This window comes from Gossypium hirsutum, chromosome D11 (assembly GCF_007990345.1).
Source record: "Gossypium hirsutum isolate 1008001.06 chromosome D11, Gossypium_hirsutum_v2.1, whole genome shotgun sequence".
Classification (NCBI taxonomy): Eukaryota; Viridiplantae; Streptophyta; class Magnoliopsida; order Malvales; family Malvaceae; genus Gossypium; species Gossypium hirsutum.
In genome coordinates, this window is record NC_053447.1 from 48,192,103 (window position 1) to 48,214,141 (window position 22,039).

General features: G+C 33.2%; 1 protein-coding gene across 1 annotated transcript; it reads right to left on the reverse strand.

Moving 5' to 3' along the window:
- Window positions 1-1,102: 1,102 nt before the first annotated feature.
- Window positions 1,103-8,938, reverse strand: LOC107913562 (DNA-binding protein SMUBP-2). The gene is made up of 7 exons (XM_016842195.2): window positions 7,689-8,938; window positions 7,140-7,448; window positions 6,693-6,976; window positions 4,609-5,640; window positions 3,639-3,807; window positions 2,374-2,531; window positions 1,103-1,621 (listed from the first exon to the last, which is right to left on the reverse strand). The coding sequence occupies exons 1-7, from the start codon at window positions 8,494-8,496 to the stop codon at window positions 1,379-1,381; spliced, it is 3,003 nt and encodes a 1,000-aa protein (XP_016697684.2). The 5' UTR covers window positions 8,497-8,938; the 3' UTR covers window positions 1,103-1,378.
- Between the last annotated feature and the right edge of the window lie 13,101 nt (window positions 8,939-22,039).

Consider the following 22,039-nt stretch of genomic DNA (forward strand, 5'->3'; position numbering starts at 1 on the left):
ATACAAAACTACATGAATTGCTATTATACCAGTATTTTTTAATTTTCATGTCAACTTGCCATTTGTGATTTTAACGGGAGTGACCAAAATGACCGAACTATATAATATAAGTGCTTAAATTGCAAACTTTTTTTTTATTTTAAGTGCCTAAAATGAAGTATTTTTAATAGTTGAGTGACTACTTGTACTGTTTCCTTTTCGTTATACCTAGTATTTATTAAAATTTCCTTTTTTACATTGAAGGTGGGGCAAATGTCTCATAGCTTGAATTTTGAACTGTGTCGTGTTAATATAAAACACTTTAATATTATATTAAATGAAGTTGTTGGCTTTAATAAAATATTTGTTAATATGACAAGAAATTTTTGATTTATCAAATAATATCTTTTGTTAAAAATATTAACTCCTCATAATTAATATTGTTTTTAAAAATTATTTTATATATTCTTCTCTTTCACCCAAATACATAATCTAATTTCAAATAAAAGATTTATTGCAAACTAAAACATCAATGATTTAATTTTCCTGTTAAAAACATGATGCATCAACTAAAATATAATATTGTGTTAAATTAAAATACCAATTCCTTTCTATTTACTTGTATGATTCAACTACAAAAATTCATTTTAGATCATTTTTCTTTTAGATCTAAGATTGAAAGAAGAAAAAGGAAAATAAAACTTTCATGATTATTCTTATAAATGTATGAATTTATTTATTAGTCTTAGCTTAATTGGTATGAGTATTATTATCAAGACAGAAAGACGTGGTGGGTTTGAGTACGCTGAAACTATGGGTAATTCTAAGTATTATGTTAAAAAAAAACAAATATGATCAGAAGCTATAATGAAATTATTAACATGTACATCTCTATATAATTATAGCAAATAAATTATAATAAGGGATGTGACAAATAACAATTTTCTTACTAATTAGATATAAGGTACTTAATGGATCATACGTGGAATCACTGCACAAGTGTGGCCTAGAATTTTATCTATGGAATTATTGAATCATTCTATGAAAACCCAGGAACAGGTACAATGTAACCTTACAACAATTCTAAATCAAATATAAAACATTTACAGTATTATAACTAAAATAGCAGTCAAATTTTCTTTTTGGGGTTTTTCTTTCATTGATATTATTTGCAGTTTTGAAATGTATACAAATTAGGGTTCATCAAATGTGTAGTTCTATATACAACTAAATCGAGAAGTAGCAATTTTGTTCACAAAAATGACCATCTGTACATAAATTAATGGGTAAACAGATGCTGAAATAAATCCAGAGCATCTATTTCTCAGATTGAACTTCCAAACAATCATTCATCTGAAACAAATTCAAAGCTTGGTACTTGAACCTGTTTCATGTCATGTTAACTGATGGATGGCAGCATTGGATCCATCCCGAGTCCTGATCCTCCGAAAGCACCGGGTTCAGCATGCTTCACCCTACCGACGTAGCGGATATGACGCAAGAGCCTGGCCAGGAAAGTGTTGTGGCAAATTGTTGAGCTATCGCACACGACTGCAACATGTTTACGAGCTCTTGTAATGGCTACATTCATTCGCCTACTGTCCCCCAAGAATCCAACGGCTCCTAGAGTGTTTGACCGTACCTAATTCAGCAGTAACAAAAGCATTTTAGTTAGGATTTAGTCCAGCATTTATGCCGATAATAACTCGGTGTCAAGCAATCCGTGATTGAAGCACCGATTTAGAACACCATAATATCAAAAGGGCACGTAATTAAACTTACATACTGTTTAAATCATTAATGGTTTTCCGTAACAAAGTATCAAATGAATAACTAGCAATGCTTTAACACAAAAGCAGTGTTGAATTTATAGATAAACTGAAAGATAACAATATTCTATAGGGTGTCTATAATGTGATCTTATGCAAGTAGGCCCTAACCACTATAACACACATCACCTGCAACCTATGTTGCCTGGACTTAGATGTGAATGCTGGATATGAGAATGTGTCTAGCACAGGAATGCTCACATTTTCTAACTTTCTTTTTTTCTTTCAAGTAGTTGGAGGATCGCACCCTCATATTTATGACCAATACGTGTTGAACACAAATGTCACACATGTATTTTAAGAAAAATGAAGTCCGATTAACATTGCATGCAACATAGATGCTCAAGGAAACACAAAGATCCTAGTACGTTGGTGCCATAAATATGTCTAGAACCTAAAGAGAACTGAAAATTTTACTAGCAATGAGCAAATTCGAGTGGAATCACTAGAAATAAGCAAGACAAAGACTATAAGCATATTGCTTACAGCAGGGAAGACATGATGACATTATCAGATATTTTGAAAAATAGACATAGTAATTCATGCAACAATAAATAAATAATACCATTGATATAATTACAGCATCAGCTTCTCGGCCCTGAAAGCTATCAATCGTTGCAACCTCGATGCCATCTGCCTCTGGAAACTCGTCAAGCCTGTCTCTTAAGAGCTGTACCTGAGCAACATAAGGTGATTGGACAGCAATTGCTGTTGGGCTAACACCTGCATAAGAGATTAAAACAAAACTTAGTTTTTGACTTGGTTAAGTGAGGAAAGATCATAACATTCAGGACCTATTGATCACTAGAAGGGAACATGGAAATGTTTGAAAAGAAAAACAAACAAAAAGGTGAACTGCGTCATCGACTTATCTTGAGAGCAGGTGTTGTTTACCAGCTGATAAGTTAGTATTATGCAGAAGTTAATAACAGACACCGCTTTAGAACTTGTACAAAGGGAATGTTGAGGATAGAAAACTTCTTGGAAGAAGCTCTAAAGAAGACAATCCAGCATGAAAGATACGAGATATAACAAGGTGGCACAATCTTATTACTTCTGTAAATTTGAGTCATCAAAAGACTACAATTCCTACATCATATACCTTCACTCTTATTCTCACAAGCCCTTCATGTTCAAAGCCAAGAGTTTATTATCATAGGTTATACAGTTGATGGATGAACCAGCAGGAGCACATCTTGGGGGAATAAAATCTTAAAGATGATTGATAATGAATGCAAAAACATTTTGAAGTCTATGTCTCCTGGCACAAAGTGAAAATTTAGGGCACGCAACAAAGGCAAAATTCTTAGTTTTTAACTGAGTTTGTAGATGCATTTCAACATAATACATGTAGGAGATATCAATGAATGCTGCTCAAAAATGCACCTAGCAAACAACATGAGACAAAGAACAATCTCCCCAGCTGAGAACGAGAAATCTATTTGAGAGCCTATACTGTTGTAGCAAACGTAACAAATTCATCTATATAAAACAAAAATGAGATATAATGACAAACAACTAAAACCCAAAACGACTATAGGTTGCTATAAGCGTAAAGACAGAGCATTCTTCTTGACAAGAGTGGCAGGTTATAAACTCCCAATCGAGGTAAGGAAGAAAAATATTCACCCAGACACAATGCAAGATTGGTCATGTTCTAACATGTCGCTTAGCATTCTCAAATCCAATATAGTTCGACATTTTTAGTACCAAGGAGTAGTAAAACTTGAATAAAGAATGCATCAGTATATGCAATTCAACTAGTTCACCAAATACCCGCAAGATTATAAGAAAGCACCATTAAATAAGAACAAGGATATGAGCAATCACCTGCATAAATGAGATAAAGGACATGTTGGACAACAATATCCGCTTCCCCTTCATTGAAAAAAGATCCTGTGCCTGCCAGATCTAAGTGCTCTTCACAGCCAACTGACAAACTCCCATATGGCATCCTTGTATCAAGTAACAGCAAGGGGCATTGTGTTATCCATGTTGGCTGCAAAAATGTAACAATATCATCAAAACTTTGAATCTTTTTTTTCTTCTCGCATCACAGAAAAAGCAAATACAGGAAACATAAACCAATGCCTAATGGCACTGGTAAAATTATACAGAGAGAGAGAGACAGAGAGAAATAATTAATATATTACTTTTTCTTGAATCCAATAAAAATAGTGTAAAAAAAAAAAACTTTCCTAATTCAATAAATGATTCTTAACTGGTGCCTAGAAGCACTGGTTAAGCGGATCCAATTAGAAGAATTCAATAAATTTGAATCCTAATGCCTTTTGAAACAAAAGCTTTAGACAAGTATAATTATTACTTTTGATGTAGTTATTATTATAACCGAATGTGTGCTTTATTTTTTTTCTTTGATATCAAAAAGGGAAAACTAGTAAATAGCAATCATACTAATGGAAAGCTAAAAGACCAGATACAAGCATGGAAGTGAAGGGCAAGAGAAAAAGAGAAGAGATGCATTCAAATAAAAAAGAGAGTAAGAAAAAGAGAAGTTCAGATCATTGACTTAAAACAGCAATTGAATAAAAGGTTCTGCTCTATTAACCTTTAATTAGTTTGAACAATTTTTTCCCTTTAGCATTTCCAGTAGCCATTACTTAATAAATAAGGAGGATTTATCAACTGAGTGTAGCAGATAATTTTAGTGAACCAAAGGACTTGAATGTTATGGCATATGGGAAGAAACTCAAAAACAATAAGAGCTAACTCACATCTGACAATGAGATAGATCTATGCTCCATTTTATAGAATGTATCAACATGAATGGGTCTCATACCTTGACAAATGGTGAACCAACAAGAAGATGAGATGCAACCAAGGGAGAGGATTTCAGTTCTCCATCGTACATCTCCTTTGAAGCCCAACTGGCTATTGCATCATTCATTCGGTACTGAGTTGCTAACATAGTAGCAAGAACCCCTTCATGCAAAGTTGCAGCTCTCTCTAGCAAGGATATTCCAAGACCACCTTCTAAAGCTTTACGGGACAAAATTACTGGAGCAAGTTGGCATTGATCACCAGCAAGTATACAACGTTTGCCCTGCAATATTGGGATCCAACAAGAGGGTTCAATTGCCTGCCCAGCTTCATCTATAACAACCAGGTCAAAAGTATCCAATCTTCGAATAAGTGGATCAGCTGCTCCAGTGTTGGTAGAAAGCACCACCTGTGCATTTGATAGTACTTCCCTCACTGTTTCCTTTTCCTTTTTCTTTAATGCCTTACCAAGCTGCTTTAAAAGCTGGCGTATTCCAGCAGCTAAAGAATCATCCTTTAAACAATGTCGAAGATCTTTTCTTAGATCTGACTTCTTCCTTTCAAACTCTGCTCGGTAATCTGCAAGCTTAGAATTGACAATCTCAACCAAAGACTTGGATGCTACAGCTGAAGAAATACGTGCTGGATTTCCAACACGAACTATATTCAATCCTGTATTGGAAAGTTTCTCAACCAAGTTGTCAACAGCTGCATTAGTAGGTGCTGTTACTAGCACCCTTTCACCTTGTTGTGCAGCAAGTGCTATAACTTCCTTAAGCATGCCTGTCTTCCCAGTGCCAGGAGGTCCTTGGACAACCATCACAGGTCGCTTCTTGTTTAAGCCTAAAGCGATTGCTCTTTGCTGGGAATCATCAAATGTTCCATTTTGTAACAATCCATCCAACTCTGCTGGACTCCAGTCGGCCAAATCATTCTCCTCCAGCCATTCCACATCTTCCTTGTCTCCAAACAGTGTGGCCACAACAGCAATTGAAGGGTTTTTCTTCTGCAAGCCATTCTTCTGGAGTAGCATCAAGGCTTCACAATTGCGCTAAAAGACACACATGAGAAGGCAGTTAAGACATGGTAAGCAATATTCAAATAGAAAGCGACTATATTGAAGTAGGGTAAAGAAAAAGACTATAAGAAAGGGTTGATATATGTCTGGAGTTGGTACTGATGGGCAATTCAAAAAAACTGTCCCAAAATTTAAGATGTCTTATCCATTAGCAAATTCCTTATGGCATGCTACAGACTGAATCATTCACTAGATGCAACCTCATACCAACCTGAACCTAATTGAAGTTAAAAAAAGGGTGTAGACCAAGCCAAGAACAGCACCTTGAAACATCTAGCATCTTACCAGAAAAAGTTCAAAACAGTCTATAGAGAGTTTGCATTGTGCACCATTTTTGTGTTGAGATGAGGAATCAACATCACATGTTGACCCATGTGTTAAGTCTAGACCAAAATATTACTAAGTATATTCCGTTAAAGATTGCAGTTTTCTAGCTTTTGATAATCCCTTGTACCTAAAAAAGGAAAGGTTTGCAAATGACTTTGTCACTATGATGGTTCCTTGAGGGATGCAATTATAAATAACCTAGGTTCCCTAGTCAAATGAGAAGGTATAGGTTCAACTCAGTGGTCCTTATATAACAGGCGCAAACTTTCTAGAAAATTTCAGTGCCACCAGAGAGTATTCCAGAAATTAAGACATTACAAAGGATTGATATCAGAACCCTAGCAAAACCAAGCTTAATAATGTCCATGGAACTCAAAAAAGAAGGATAGCAAGAATACAAAAAGTACATAGCCCCGGCAATAGCACTTTGTGCAAATATTATGAAGGAACTTCTATTTCCTTGAGTTTTGATAAAATTCTACATTTCATAATTATCATACAAAAACGTCAATACATCATACAAATTGAAAGCTATAGCCAATAAGATAGGAATGAGCTAATCTTTGTCAAGAGGAATTTGGCAATACAACTAAGAGTTAACAAATATATCAGTAATTGTAATTTGCAAAACCACCATGTTCACCATCCAGGAAATGTAAGGGCAAAGAATGAGAAAAGAAAAGGCACTCATGAAATACCTCATATGTGAGTGCATCAGCCAGTCCATGAATACGATCAATACGCACACTCTTTCCAAAGAGCTTAGAGAAAGTTGGATCACCATGACGAGACTCCAGGGCAACACTGATGCTACAACCATCATCACCAAGGTTGTCAACAAATCCCTGGATGCAAGAAGTTGCACCTGCTCCCCTGCTGTCGGAAATTCTCACACAAACCATATCTCCAGGAGACAGGGTCGTAGGTGGCAATCGATGGTTCCCTTCAACCCTAAATAACACCAAATGCATTCCGCCTAATCCTGTACATATCGCAATTCTAAAGGCATTAGCAAACTAAACCACCATTTTTGTGACAAACTCCTAAATAGGCATTAAAAGGCCAAATGGAGGCACAAACGTAGGGCTTATCAGTGTCATATAAAAGAAACAACCATTTGTAACAAAGATAAATTATTAGGTTACCTGTTGATGTGCTAACAGCATTCAAATTGCAAATGGTGTCACAAAGTTCTTGCTGAGCCTGGCCATGGCTAACCAAGAACTCAATAGGCTTTGATGAATCTGAACCCTCATCAAGTGTAGGAACAGCATCCAACTCCTCCTGAGTGAACTCCAGTTCTGCATCCCTCTCTATCCGGAGCAACTCTGACATCTGCTTTGTAAATTCGTCAATCCTGCCTTGCATGGCCTTAGCCTTCTCCAAATCCATCCCCAAAACACCTTGAACAGGCTTTGGAGGTGTAACCTTACGGGCAATAGCCCTATGCTGAGCTGCAAATCCATCATTCCCAGCTCAAACTCATTTTCTTACCAAACAACTGAATTAATAATTAGCAATATTCCAAGCAATATATTAAAACAAGTAATTTGTGCTATATTCAAACTACTAAATCAATTAATCGGCAATTCCAAGCACTACGTTCAAAGAAGTACTTTGTGCTATAATCAACCTACAGACTAGAAATAAAGTTGAACATGAAAATAGTTCCAGCAATAAAGAAAAAAACGAACCTGAATTAGCAAGCTCCTTAAGCAGCTTCCAAGACTCAGTCTCCTTCCAATCCTGAACCATAGAGTTTTGCTGCAACTCTTGAAGAACATTCCTCAATTCCCGCTGGAAATGATCAAACAAAGTCGGGTAATGTGTACAAGCCTTCAAACAAATTGCTTCAAGTCCAAGAGGTATGGGAACGGAATTGAGATAAGGCTGTGCCTGGATTACAAAGGTCAATCCAGGTCCCATCCTTTGTCTCAACTCCAAAAACTCCCCTTGCAACTCTGCTGACGCAAAATCTGAAGCCATTGCCTTCATACCTTCACTAATCCACCAAACTACCCTCTTCCCAAGATCTCTTCTGCCCAAAGGATCCCCATTTTGATACAAAGTTCTAACATTTAAAGCCTTAGTCTTTTGAACCTTCTGTTTCTTAAACAACCCCAATTCTTCCACTAATATATTTGTCCTAGTGACACTATCGTTGGGCTTAGAAGTAGACTTATTCTCACTTTTGCTAATTTTTGGGTTGCTTCCAATATAGCTTTTGCTTCTAGGCTTCTTTTTTGTGGTAGTAGCAAACTTGCTGCTACCATGACTGCCACTGCTTTCTCCACCACCATTGCAAACAAGCTGCTTGGACTGAAATTTTGTTGAAGGGAAAGAATATCTACGGCCAACAAATAAACAAATAGATTTCAACGAAGAAGGAGAAGAAGAGAATGGCAAAGAACTCAAAAAGCTACTCTTTCGAACAGTCAAAGCCAAAGCTTTTGTTGTAGTTGAAGGAATATTTCCACAAAACAAGCATGAAGCTTTCTCCATTTCACTTGTGAGAAATCTGTTTTACTTTCCAAGGAAAAAAACCCAAATCATAATGCAAAAAATCTAGTTTCCATTTCTTTTTCTTCTCTCTTAGTCTATCCCAGGAATGATTCTCAATAGAATCTTCAAATATATATGCTCAGGAGATTTGTTTTTTTTGGCTTTGTTTTCGAGTTAGAAAAAATGGGGTTTTGAATTTAAGCCTCAGAATGGATTTGAGGTGAATAATAAGAAGAAAATTGGACCTTTTTCTTCTTTAATATTAATTATATTTTCGTAACCTATGCTTTCATATGAACGTAATGCAAAATACAGGGAGGCGCAGAAGAAAGATATTTTGGGGGGGGGTCAAAATCAAAGGAAGAGATGGAAGAGAGAGTGTTGTGATTGGCTACGAGAGATTGTGTGGAGAGGGAGTGTGGGGTAAACGTGTTCTATTGCTGTTCTATCTTTTTCTCTTTCATTGATTTTTGTTTTGATTCGCTGCCATTGCTGTTTGTGGTAATGAGATGGTGTGAGAAAAGAGTTTCATGCGAAAGTAGACGTGTGCTTGTTTCGACCATGGAAAATCCTTTTGTTGGTGGTAGGGTGTGCATTAGTCGGTTAAAACCGAATTTTTTCGGTTAACCAACCGAGTTCGGTTAATCGGTCGATTAACCGAAAAAATTCGGTCGAGGGTCGGTTAAATTTTTTTAATTTGTTCGGTTAACGGTTAAATTGGTTCGACACGGCTCGGTTAACCGAAAAAATTCGGGTAAACCGAATTTACACCCTAGGCCTACTCCTTCCCAATTTAAACCCAGCCCAATTTAAATCCAGCCCAATTTTCTCTTAGGCTTACCAAATAGGTTCATTACCATTTAGTCCATTTCTCATCTCAGCGGCAGACAACACCCCTCTCCTCCCTAATTTCACAATTTTCATTTTTCATTTTGTCTCCCTGCACTTTTGAAATAACCAAATGTTGCTTTCCATTAAACCTCCAGGCTCCACGAATTGAATAAATAATTTTTCGGTTTATCTTTTTGTCTCTTTGTGGGTATATCAAAAACTTGGATTCTTTTTTATTTATTAATATTGCAAAAGTAAAACTTTTTAATTAAATATTATTATTTTTTAAAACCTTGAGTTACGTGGGCTTTGAATTCTTTAGAAATTTTGTTGTCCCTCCATATGTATAAATGGGTACATGTCAAGGATCTCGGCACCTTTTTTATTTTATTTTATTGCTTTAATTTTAATTAGATTTTTAAATTTTATTCGGTGGGTAAAATTTGATTCGATTTGAAAAAATAAAAAAAAAATTGAAATTTGAATTAATCGAATCAAGTTATTCGAGTTTCGAGTTCGAGTCGAGTTGAATTTTACAATTCGAATAATAGATTAGTGTAAATATCCTTTTGCTCTCTATCAAATTTGAAAATTAGCAAATTGGTCTTCCTCTCAACAAAAAATTACAGAAAAATCAAAATAATTTTAAATAATTTTAAAATTTCAAAATTTATATATTTTAAAAATTTATAAAAATTTAAAAGAATACATAAAGAAAGTTAAAAAATTAAAAATTTTCTAGAATGATAATTTTGGGACCTAAATAAGTTAATTAACAATTCAACTTTATCATGCTAAAGTATTTTTTTTTATTTTGCTTTGAAATTTTTTTTAAATATATATGATTTCAAATTTATGCGCTCTAACATAGAATTAGTTATACTATAACAATATTTTAATTTGACATGTTTGCTTTTTTAATTTAACTCGAACAATTTCACTCGACTCAATTCAAAAAAAATTTAAATCGAGTTAGGATGATAAAATAAGACTCGTTAGCTCGATTAACTCAAAATTTTTTCACTCGATTCGACTGAACGCTCACCCCTAAATATGCTATGTCAAATGAGAAAATAATTTGACTTTTGTTGGTAGATATTGGGTAAATAGCAGCCTCACACTCGTACACAAATCTGGACCACTTTCCACTAAGACTTTCCCCTTAAAAGTTTAGTTATACAATCAAGTGACTTATGTGAGTTTTACTTACAAAAAAGAAATGCATTCTAAATAGGTCTCTTACTAAACAAATGATAAATGCTACCTCACATCTAAACTACCTAATGCAAGCCTATCATATATAGGAGTTTTAAGCTTGCTAAGATATAAATCAATTACAATCAAAGTTCCCTACAAATAGCCTTAGAAAAAGGCCTATAGTTATACTAATAAATACTTAGATAAGTATTGAAAACTTCAAGATATCCTTGAGTCACCGTGATTTGATTTTGACAAAATATGAAACTTAGATTGCATTGAAACACTTAAATTTTATCCTTCTATGATTTGATTTCACATAGGTGATCTTTGTTGAGATCTAGTACCCTTAGTTTTTCATCATAATGTACTTGTAATTTTTCGAACAGATTAGTTTAATAAAATTTCATCATTCACAATAATATTGTTTGTATTTATTCTTAATGGTTTTTGCACGCAAAGTAAAATGAATAAGCAAATATCAGCTCACTAATTACCTAACATTTAACTAACATTAAGTTGCATTATATGATTGAATCATAATGCGAGAACACAACTTTTATTAGTAAGTAATCTAAATGATTCATAGTCTAATCAAAATCAAGCAAATCGATTAAAAGACAAATATATTGTTTATTAAGTTCGGATAGGAGATACCTTGTCTTGGGCATCTAAACAGATGACTCTCAAAAGATAAAAACATAGATGAGATTGACTAGACTAACAATACCTCGAACAAGACCCAAGTAGAATAAATTCTAAATTCATTTATGGATTTTTTCACTTGAGATGGTCATAATGTGGCTTACCTCAATCCTGAATAAGTGACGGACTATGTGTGTGTGACTTATATACTTTGATGTGTTGAAAGTGTGAGTTCAATTGGCAATAGAGCTAAAAATTGGTACATTAGGTATACGACTTCTGCATGACATAACTTCATTTACGATAATGGAACTCATAACCCAATAAAGGGTAAATGATATCCTCTCATTAACATTACATGATAGATGAAAAAGTGACGTGGCCATGGGTCATTTGTCTAGGATGAATGATTTGATTATTATTTATTAGTAATTGACTTTTTCATGAAAAAAGATATAATGGTTACCATAAGATAAAATATAATCATATTGGGTGAACGGATTTAACCTAAAAAGATTAAAGATATCCTATAAAGGTAACGCACATATGACAAGGTCATTGGATGAGTACCTAAAAAGTAGCTTTCGTAATGACATATAATTGGGAGAGCTTAATCATGGTGCTTTAGTGGAAAAACTCATTGACTAAATAATGTTGTAATTAGTATATGAAGATTTAGAACTTAATTACAAATTATTTGAGACCTAATTATATATGTGCAATTAGTCTTTCCACTAGCTTGGTATAACCTTGATTGTAACATCTCAAATTCAAGATAATAAGTGGTATTGTTTCGGGCCATGGTATAATGGAAAATAGAAAAGAAATTGAAGATAAGTGTTACAAATGAATTTTTTAAGAATTATTTTGATTTTAAAAGAGGAAATTTAAGAGAATTATTATGAATATGAGATCTTGGTATAAAGAGGACCAAATTGTAAAATTGGAAAAGCTATGAATGATAGTGTAAATTGATCAAAATTAAGGAAAATAAAAGTTAACCGTGATTGTAGAGCATAAAGATGTGTTAGAGTAAGCATTAATTTGGTGAGATCTATTTCGAGAATTAAATTAGAAAAGTTGAAAGGTATAAGGATCTATGGTGCAAATTACCCAATGATGAAGAAATGAGTTGACAAGGCATTGATTAAGTGTTATGTGATTAGAATAGTATATGAGTGCAAGCAAAAGGATTTTTGGGACTAAATTGATTAAAAATGAGAGTAAATCACAAATTTTCCATTTTATCGAAAAAGGTCCTAAATGCAAACTTATTCATGAATAATTCATAATTATGGTTGATAAATATAAATTATATAAAATTTTAAGTGTTAAGTGTTTTGATTGGATTAAAGTGATGAGCAAAGGGGATAAAGAGCAACCTGTCCACATAAGGGGCATTTTGGTTATTTCAATGAAATTCATATCGAAAATATTATATGTTGAAGTGATAAAATATTGAGAATAAATTGGAGCCTGTGGATTGGAATTTTTTTATGATTTTTGAATGTGGACCATACATTTTTAAAGGATTTTGACCATTATTTTGACTTTTCCCATTTTTAAATGGGTAAAATAGAAAAGAAGAAGAAGAAGAGATTCATTCATGCTATCTTCTCCCCATGCATGGCTACTTCATTTAGAGAAGGGAATGTCTTCCATTTTCCATTGTTTTTTCACTTCCTTATCAAATGTAACCAAAACTTTAAGTTCAAACTAGGATTTCTTACTAAAATCAAATAGGAAATTAATTTCAAAGCTCATTTTCACCTTCCATCTCATATCTCAAAACCTAATTTTATGAGTTTAGTAAGAGAAAGTCATGGATAAAGAGAGAAAGCTCCAAGCAAGGTAAGAAAATTTGATTTTCACCATCTCCATCTTTTATATTTAGAATTCTAACATGAAAGAGTTGTTGGAAGAATGTGTATTAACATTGTGTTTATATTTTTGTGTTGAGAAATGTTGATGAACATAGAAGGTGATTTTGAGTGGATTATTGGGTGGATTCAAGTGTTGTATATGCATGAAAAGCTTTGAGTTGGAACATTTACTATTAAAGAGGTAAGTGCCCTAAGATTTTCTAAACCTTATTTTAATGAATATGTGGTTATAAGTTAAATATTAGTCAAATATTAGTTGTTGAGAAATATTAAACTGAGTTAAAACTTGAAAACTATGATTAAAACGTGAAAGTGGATTGTGAGCTTGATAGTGATGTCAATAAAGGAATTCTCATTAATTAAATTGTTAATTAGTTGCAAAAGTGATGTGGATTCTTCATGCTACGAGGTAATGAGAAATAAGTTTTAAAGTGACTAAATTGTGAATAATATGTGGAAAATAATAAATAAATTATATATAAAAGGAAATAAGAAATGGTGATGTATTCACCTTGTCAACAAGTGTAAAAGTGAAATAATATATCTACACACACGTACAATTGTGAAGTGACCATGAATTGATCGTTGGATTTTTTTAAAAAGTGATTTTGGTTATAAGTAAAATTTGATATTTACAAAAGTGTTCAAGTGACCAATTGTGAAATTGTAATTTCTTGAAAGTGTTAATAAAGTGAAATGCTATGGTAGACTTAGTGGAATAGTTAGGATACAATTGGCGTGCCATGGGGATTAATGTGTGCTTGCTTATGCTGAAGACAACGTTTAGTGTGAAGACAACGATTTATGCCATATGGTATAACACGCAAGTACACAGTGATGGCCCTAGTGTTTGGTGTGATGGTTGGGTTGAACATTTAGTGCAACAAGTGTATAGTGTTTGATTGGAATCCTGAGTATCCAAGTGTATTTTACTAAGGGTAATTTTTTAGAATTTGGTTAATAAGAAATAATAAGGAACATGACTTGGTATAAGTGAAACCAGAGTGATATTTGCTAAGTATTCGTAATAAGTGTTAATTGGACTCATGATTTTATAAGTGTTAAAATGGGTATGGATAAAGTGACATAGTAATAATGAATGATAAAGGTAAATAATTGAGTGTAAGTGAAATTAGTTTAAGTGACATAGTTGTAAGTCTCATAATAAGGGACGCTTATGGACACTTGTGAAAATTGAGCAACAATTCAATTAGTGAAAAGATAAGTTAATGGAGTAAGTAAGTTTTAATGAGTAAAAGTAATAACAATTGGAAACCAATATTGAAGGTTTAATCTGATTAAATGAGTGAAAACATCCTTGAGTTTTAGTGAAATAGATGAACAAGTAAAGAGGAATTAACTCTTATTGTTAAGTGGCATAACTAAGTTAAACTTTGTAATTGATGAGAGAATCAATATTAAGTGTAAGAATTGGTAAATTAAAAAATCTTAGTGTACTTATTAAGCTCTTCGAACCTAATGCGTTAGTGGTTTAAACACGTAGGTGGATGACCCTTCTAAGAAGCTAAAGATCATGTCTTCGTAGGATCACATTATTGTGCAAGGTTGGAATGGCTTACTAAATTTTAGTTGTATTACTTTGTATTAGAAGAATTTATAATGACATGTACATAGGCTAAGTGTGTTTACACATAAATCATAAACTTAGTGTCATTTTGTAATGTTTATGAAACTTCCAATTGGTTTCGATTCAATTTTTGGCTTTTGATATGGTTTAAACATGTTTATGAGACAAATTTGAGTTTAAATGTGCTTTGAAAATATTTTTAAGCGATTGAGAACTCAATGATGTGATTTAATGATGTTTGGGGAATATTCTATAGTGTTTTTGAACCAATTTTTAGTTTTAGGGGCCTTAGTATCAATACTTGTCCCTTGTTGTATTGTAATAAGTCCAATATAGAGAAATTTGCTACAATACCAATGACTTGTATCAGCACAACTGGGGACTTGTGAAACATCAAGTGCCCTAGACCTAAGCCACTGTACTGTTTTGAGTTATTTTATCTTTACGAGGTTTATTTTGGGTCACGAGCACCTCCAATCACCCTCAAGAAACTCCAAAATGATTTTTAAATTGTTGATACAAGTGTTCACAAGGGAGGAGACAATGATGAGAAGATAATGGTGAAAGAAAGGTCGATTCACCTAAACAAGTGAAGAGTTAGAGAAAGGAAATAAAGAGGAGGATAATGTAGCAAATGAGGCTGAATGTTAAGTAGTTTTTTGGGGTTGCTGAAAGGTTCAAAGACCCTTCCTTCATAATCATAGAGGGTATTTATTAATGGAAAGACCCCTAGCTGGTATTGACACATCATCGACAATATGGGTGTTAGCTCGTTCATATGGTTGGCCAAGTGGCAAGCTGGTTGTCCTCATGCATAGTACTATTCTAACATTTCCTTGGATGAGGTAGTACGAGGTTGTTACGCCTCTATCGTCCCTTGGTGGTTCTCTCATGAAGATTAATGCATTCATACTAAAAGTGGGTGGCTTGGAGGATGAAGTGGTCGGGTGGTTGGTCACTAGGTGACTAGCTGAGTGTTATAAGGTGGTAAACCATCGTAGTACTCTTCAGAATGGGAGCTAAGTGTTGTGAGGCGAAGGGTTGTCCATGAGTGCCTCACAGGTATCTTCTTGTGGTGCCACGTGTGCCTTTCAGATAAGGATATAACAAGTTTGTATACAAAAATTATGTCATGCGAATAAAAGAAATGAGCCTAAACTTTTAAATTACTTTTAGTTCTTTGCAATATGTATAACATAAATCTATACTTATATAAAAAGCTATTAATTGATTTTGATGTTATTGAATTAAGTCACGTCAATTTGATTAAGAATTTATTCAAATTAAATTATGACATACTATAATGTAAGTGAAAAATAAAATAATGTAATAAATATATGACTAAACTATACTTAAATTTAGTGGATTATTAGTAAGTACATTTTGGTCATTCAAGCTCAAAATGTTATAATATGATTACTAAATTATTTGGAACTTTTTATTTAATTCATTGGGCTGTTAAAACTTTAAAGGATGGCTATGTAGTCATTAAATCACTGTTTATCATGTATAATATAATATATATTAGCCACCTAATTTCCACATTGCTTTTAAAAAAACCATTTTGGGTGCCTTTTTTATCCTTCAATGAATTAAACCTAACCTATTTTCTCTAAAAATACTAAACTGAACTTAAAGACATTCTTAGAAAATCCTAAAACATAGTAATTTAAGTTAAGTTAATTCATTAAAGGATAAAAAAAACACCCATTTTTTTTAAAAGCCATGTGAAAATTACATAGCCAATATATTTATATTATACATGCTAAACAATGATTTAACGACCATATTAGCCATCCATTAAAGATTTAATAGTTTAGTGATTGAATGAAAACTTTCAATTAATTCAATGATCATTTTGTAATTTTTTGAAGTTAAATAATTAAAGTGTAAACTTTCTAGTAGTTCAGCAATCATTTTGTAACTTTTTTAAGTTGAGTGACCAAAGTGTAAACTTACGAATAGTTTAATGACCTTAGGTGTAGTTTTCCCTAAATATATTTATAAAATATTGATATAAATAACAAATGAGATATTAGTTGCATGATAGAGCATAAATGTTGAAAACTATAGAGGTTTGGGTTTAAATCATATTATGTGTGTTTATATTCCAATTTTTCTTTATAGAATGACAAAAACACTATGAAAATAATATGTTTATTTTGTAAAGTAATGCTATTTTCATCATTATATAATTAAGTTAGTCCCTAATTAACTTGTGACACCAAACCAAGTAAAGAGTTTTTTTTTTACTGAAATTCTAGCTAGTTTCCAATACTAAATAAATTCTTCAGTTACAAAAATTTGAAAAAACATAAAAATAATAAACAAAGATGTAATGACCCTATAGTCAGGGGTGTCGAAAAGTGCATTCCCGGGACTCTGTTCTCGTAAATCGAACTTGTAAGTATTTTTAATAAATATTTATGAAGCTAGTTGTGTAGTTAATTAGGTTCCGGTTAAGAGAATTTTCTTGAATTAAAGTTATTATAGTTTAAGGACTAAATCTCGTATAAGGTGAAAGTTGAATTATAGATTAAAAATCAATTGAGGGATTAAAGTGATAATTATACCTTTATATTGGGTAGTGGACGACATTAATGGGGTATTTATATATATAATAGTTAATATATATTATGTATTATGAATTATAAAATGGAATTAATATGTATAAAGATTATAATAATAAAAGTAGTAATAATAAAAGAAAGAATAAAGAAAAAGAATTAGAAATACATGCAAAAGTTTGAGAAAGAAAAGAAAGAAGAGAGAAGGGTTAATGCACGGCCTAAGGACATCTAAGGTTCAAACTTCAATTGGTTAGTTAATTTAGTCTATTTTTTGTAATTTTTATATTTTTAGAATCTCGGTGTTTAGTACTACCCGACCAATGTTGAAATTTTAGTAATTATTAAGATTTTAAATGTTGTTAATGTTGAATAGTTTTAGTATTAAGGATTAACTTGATAAATTTTGAAGATAGAAATGAAAAAGGATTAAATTGTAGAATAAATGGTAAATTTTGTGTATTAGGGACTAAATTGTGAAAAATTCAAAATTTAGGGGTTTAATCAAAAATAAGGAGTTAAATTTAGTTTAAAGTAAAATTTGTATGAAAATATAGGGTTAATTATGAAGAATAAAAATTAGTCTCGATTTAAGGACTAAATTGGAATTTAAGCAAATAGTGAGTAAAAATTGAAATAGTCAATGTGAAATTGAATTGTGTTGTATTAATATGTTTTAATTGTTTTAATTTCATAGCTAACGTCGTACCAAAATCCTCGACTAAAAAGGGGAAGGATAAAATCGATGTCGAATAGCTCGGAATCCACGGTTTGTGTTTCTATAATCCGAACTAAGTTGTAAATTATTGCATTTTGATTTCTTGCATATGGTAAGCATTGGAGGTGAGAACTATTGCGTTTTAGAATTGAAATGGATTGATTCGGTATGTGACGAATTTATTGAATTTATATAAATTGAATTGAATTCATGTGTATATGTGATAATGTAATTATATAAAAATTTGATATTGGATATTGGTTATGTTTGAAAAGTAAAATGAAACCCTATTAACTGTATCGGGCTGAGTCAGATATAGATGGCATGTCATAGGATAGGAAGAGTTCAAGGATTTCTTCGACTTCGAATCCATAAGGCATTGGGTGCCAATTTACTTCGATTTAACCGATGAGACACTGGGTGTCAATTTATATAGCGTTGGGCGCAGTTATTACTTCGGGTTTATCCGATGAGGCACTGGGTGCCAAACTAATGTGTTGGTTGGATCCGTGTATCCATCTGAGTCCAAGTCGTGTTAATTGGGGTAAATAAATAATAAAGTTCTATAATTGATATTGAAATGGCATGGTATGAGAAATGAAAGTGATATAATGAGTTGAAAATGGAATGTGAAATATGTTGTGTAAACACATGGAATATATGAGTTATGTACTAATAAATTGAATATGGAATGGATAATGCTAAAAAAATTCTGCCAATTCCTTCTAGCCTTACTCAAATAGGGGGTGGAAGAACTACTAAAAGTAATCCATAAGATTTAATACCTTTCCGGCTATAGTATAGGGAAGGGCGGAATGGATCATCAGAGGGTGGAAATTTCCTCCAATCGGAATACTTGCTTTTCCATAGGGATGAAAAACTTAACGGGGGGGGGGGGGAACACGCGGGATGAGCGACGATCGACCTACATTGTTTATATGAAATGTGGATTGATATGTGAAAAGCTATTTATATAGCTAGTGATGTGTATTGAGATATTTGTTAAACAAAAAAATATGATAGTATGTGAAAATTGAATATGGTATGAAATGATATGGTAATATCCATGAAATTGAAATAATGGTATATGGCAAATATAAGCTTGGACAATAGTACGTTCATATAATTCAAATATGTATTTTTGTATCATTATATATTTAATTGTTCGGATTATAGAAATATCATTGAGTTTTACTCAGCATACGATTTTGGTTTTTCCCGTGCGCAGGTTAGGTACTTCTCTTTTGATCGTCGATTCAACATCCAACAATGATCCCAATCTCAAATGTGGTGATGTTTATCTTTTTGTGTTGACATGTACCTAGGATGTCTAGTTGATAGTTATTTTGTGGATGAATTGTAAATGAAGTTATAAGTGTAATGTTGGTTTAATTATATAAAAGTATGTTTGTGTTTGAAGCCATAATTTGGCATGTTGGTTTGAACCAATGATTGTTATGTGTATGTGAATATAAGTTGATGTTTTAGGTAGATATGAACTAGGCTAAATGGAGTGATTTTGGGTATGTTTAAACTTTGATTTGAATGATAGATTGATATTATGTTTTGATGATATAAATGTGGTACAAATAAGGGTACATTGGTTAGGCACCTAGGATGATTGTTTTGGCATGTTTTGAGTGTGTTTGATCGTGATTTGAATGGATTAAACGAATGGTTTTTGAGTTGCTTAATACCCAAGCAAGTAGGAAATGGTAAACTTGTGGTTTAAGGCATATTTTAGGTCTACACGGCTAGCACATGAGCGTGCGAGGCCATTTCGAAGGGTATACAGGCATGAGCACAGACACGGCCTTGTGTCCCTACTTCGAATGCCCACATGGCCAGACACACGGGCGTGTGACTTGGTTGTGTGAGTCATACGGCCTGACCACATGACCGTGTGACCTTTGTAATTAAAATTTTTGTAATTATTTCCTAAACTTCCAGATTTGTTTCAAGTTAGTCCTTGCCTATTTTTAAACTACTTTTAGGGGCCCGTATACTCGTGATAATGGTTGTAAGAGTAACTTTTACTCTGAATTAGAATGGATTAGCAAACCTATATTAGGTGCATTCTACTAACATTATCGAAGATAAATTAAAAAGATAATCATAGACGGAGTATGGACTAATACTCTGATGCTAATAATTAGAATAGTCTTGTATGTATCCGAATTCTGACATTCTAGAAGGGATAATAGTGATAAGAGTGTAGACACTGGAAGACCAAGTTTAGAAATGCATAGCATAATTTATTATTCGAATGTATAAGAATTTAGCATGAAAGTATTAGATTGTCGTGACCTGCCCTTGCATATTATAATGTTATTACTTAGTTTATATGTTGATTATGATTAAATTAATTGTTTGATTCGTTAGTAATGCTTGTGACCTTAAACCATCAAAGGAGAGGGGTTAGGGGTGTTACATTTATTGGTATCAAAGCTTACAAGTTTAGCCAATTCTCAGACTAAACCGAGCTTGAAATTGAGTCTAGAGGTACATGCCATGTTGAGTCGAATTGAGTCAGGATTTGGATGTTGATACTTTTGTTTTTGTTTTATAGTTGAAAATGTCGGATGATTATAATAACAATGTTGATTAAGAGATGTATATCGGAGATGATGTCTCCAATAAGTTAAATGGAACCGAATCAGTAACACCAAGTGTTAATCCAGTTAGTACTCAACAACCTAACGTTGAGCATGGTAATACTGAGGGAGGAGGTGATTCACAGTTACTTAGAACTATCGTTGATGCACTTCAGCGTGTTGAGGGAACTACGTCTACTATAATGCATGCACCTACCATTCGACGAGCTTCGGTAAAAGAGCTACGGTGATACGGTGTGACCAAATTCTTAGGTTTGAAAGGAGTTGACACTTCTGCAGCTGAAGTTTGGATTGAATCTACTTAGCACATCTTGCAACAGCTTGAATGCAACCTGCGTAAAAGCATAATATGTGTTGTTTCTCTGCTGCAAGGAGAAACATATACTTGGTGGTAGCCAGTGACATGCCGCGTATCCGCAGATCAGGCTAATTGGGAATTCTTCCAAAAGGAATTCCAAAAGAAATATGTTGGCAAACTTTACATTGATGATAGAAAACAAGAATTTTTGATACTGAAATAAGGTGTAATGTTTGTGGTTGATTATGAACGAGAGTTTTCGTTACTTAGTTGGTATGCCGTTGAATTTGTTCTGATTGAAATTGAAAGTTGCAAGAAATTTTTGCGTGGTTTACACGATGAGCTACGGGTACAGTTAGTATCGCATAAAATTACAAATTTTGTGGATTTAGTTGAATAAGCGAGAATGGTAGAACAAGCTCTGGGTTTTGATAAGAAGAGCAAGCCTACTCGTAATGTTGGAAAGCGTCCTGGAGCCTCTAGTTCAAATCCACAAGTGAAGAGATCAAAAGAATTTCGTAGTAGCTGGAGATTAAATTTTAAGTCAGATAGAACTGATTGAAACCGTGATCAACAACCTACTGTGTCCACAGGTAGTGTGAGAGGTCCAATCAGGGATACTGATATTTCGATTTGTGTGCATTGTGAGAAAAAGAACTAAGATGAACGTTGGAAGTTAATTCGAGGTTGTTTTTGCTATGGATCCACGAAACATTTTGCTAGAGAGTGTTCAAAGAATGAGAATACTACACCTATTACTTCTCAAAGATCTGTGCCTGCTCCTAGGGTCGCGGATTGAGTCGAGGTGGTTCATTTTCGAGAGGTGATATTAGGAAAGGAAATGATGCTGTTACTCATCAGTCGGAGGGCAGAGCGCCAGCCTAAGCTTATGTTATGCGGACAAATGGGGATGGCGATGCTAATGACGTTGTGATAGGTATCTTTTTTATTACATTTAGAACTTGTTTATGCTTTGATAGATCCAGGATCTTCGCATTCGTATGTTAATACTGAATTGGTTAAGTCAGGAAGTTAAAATTTTGAGATGTTTAGAGTATCAATAGTGGTGTCTAGTCCATTGGGACAATCTGTGTTAGTGGATCAGGTGTGTAGGAGATATCCGTTAGTGATATAGAATATAACCTTCCTTGTTGATTTGTTGATAATGTCATTTGGCGATTTTGATATGATTTTAGGTATG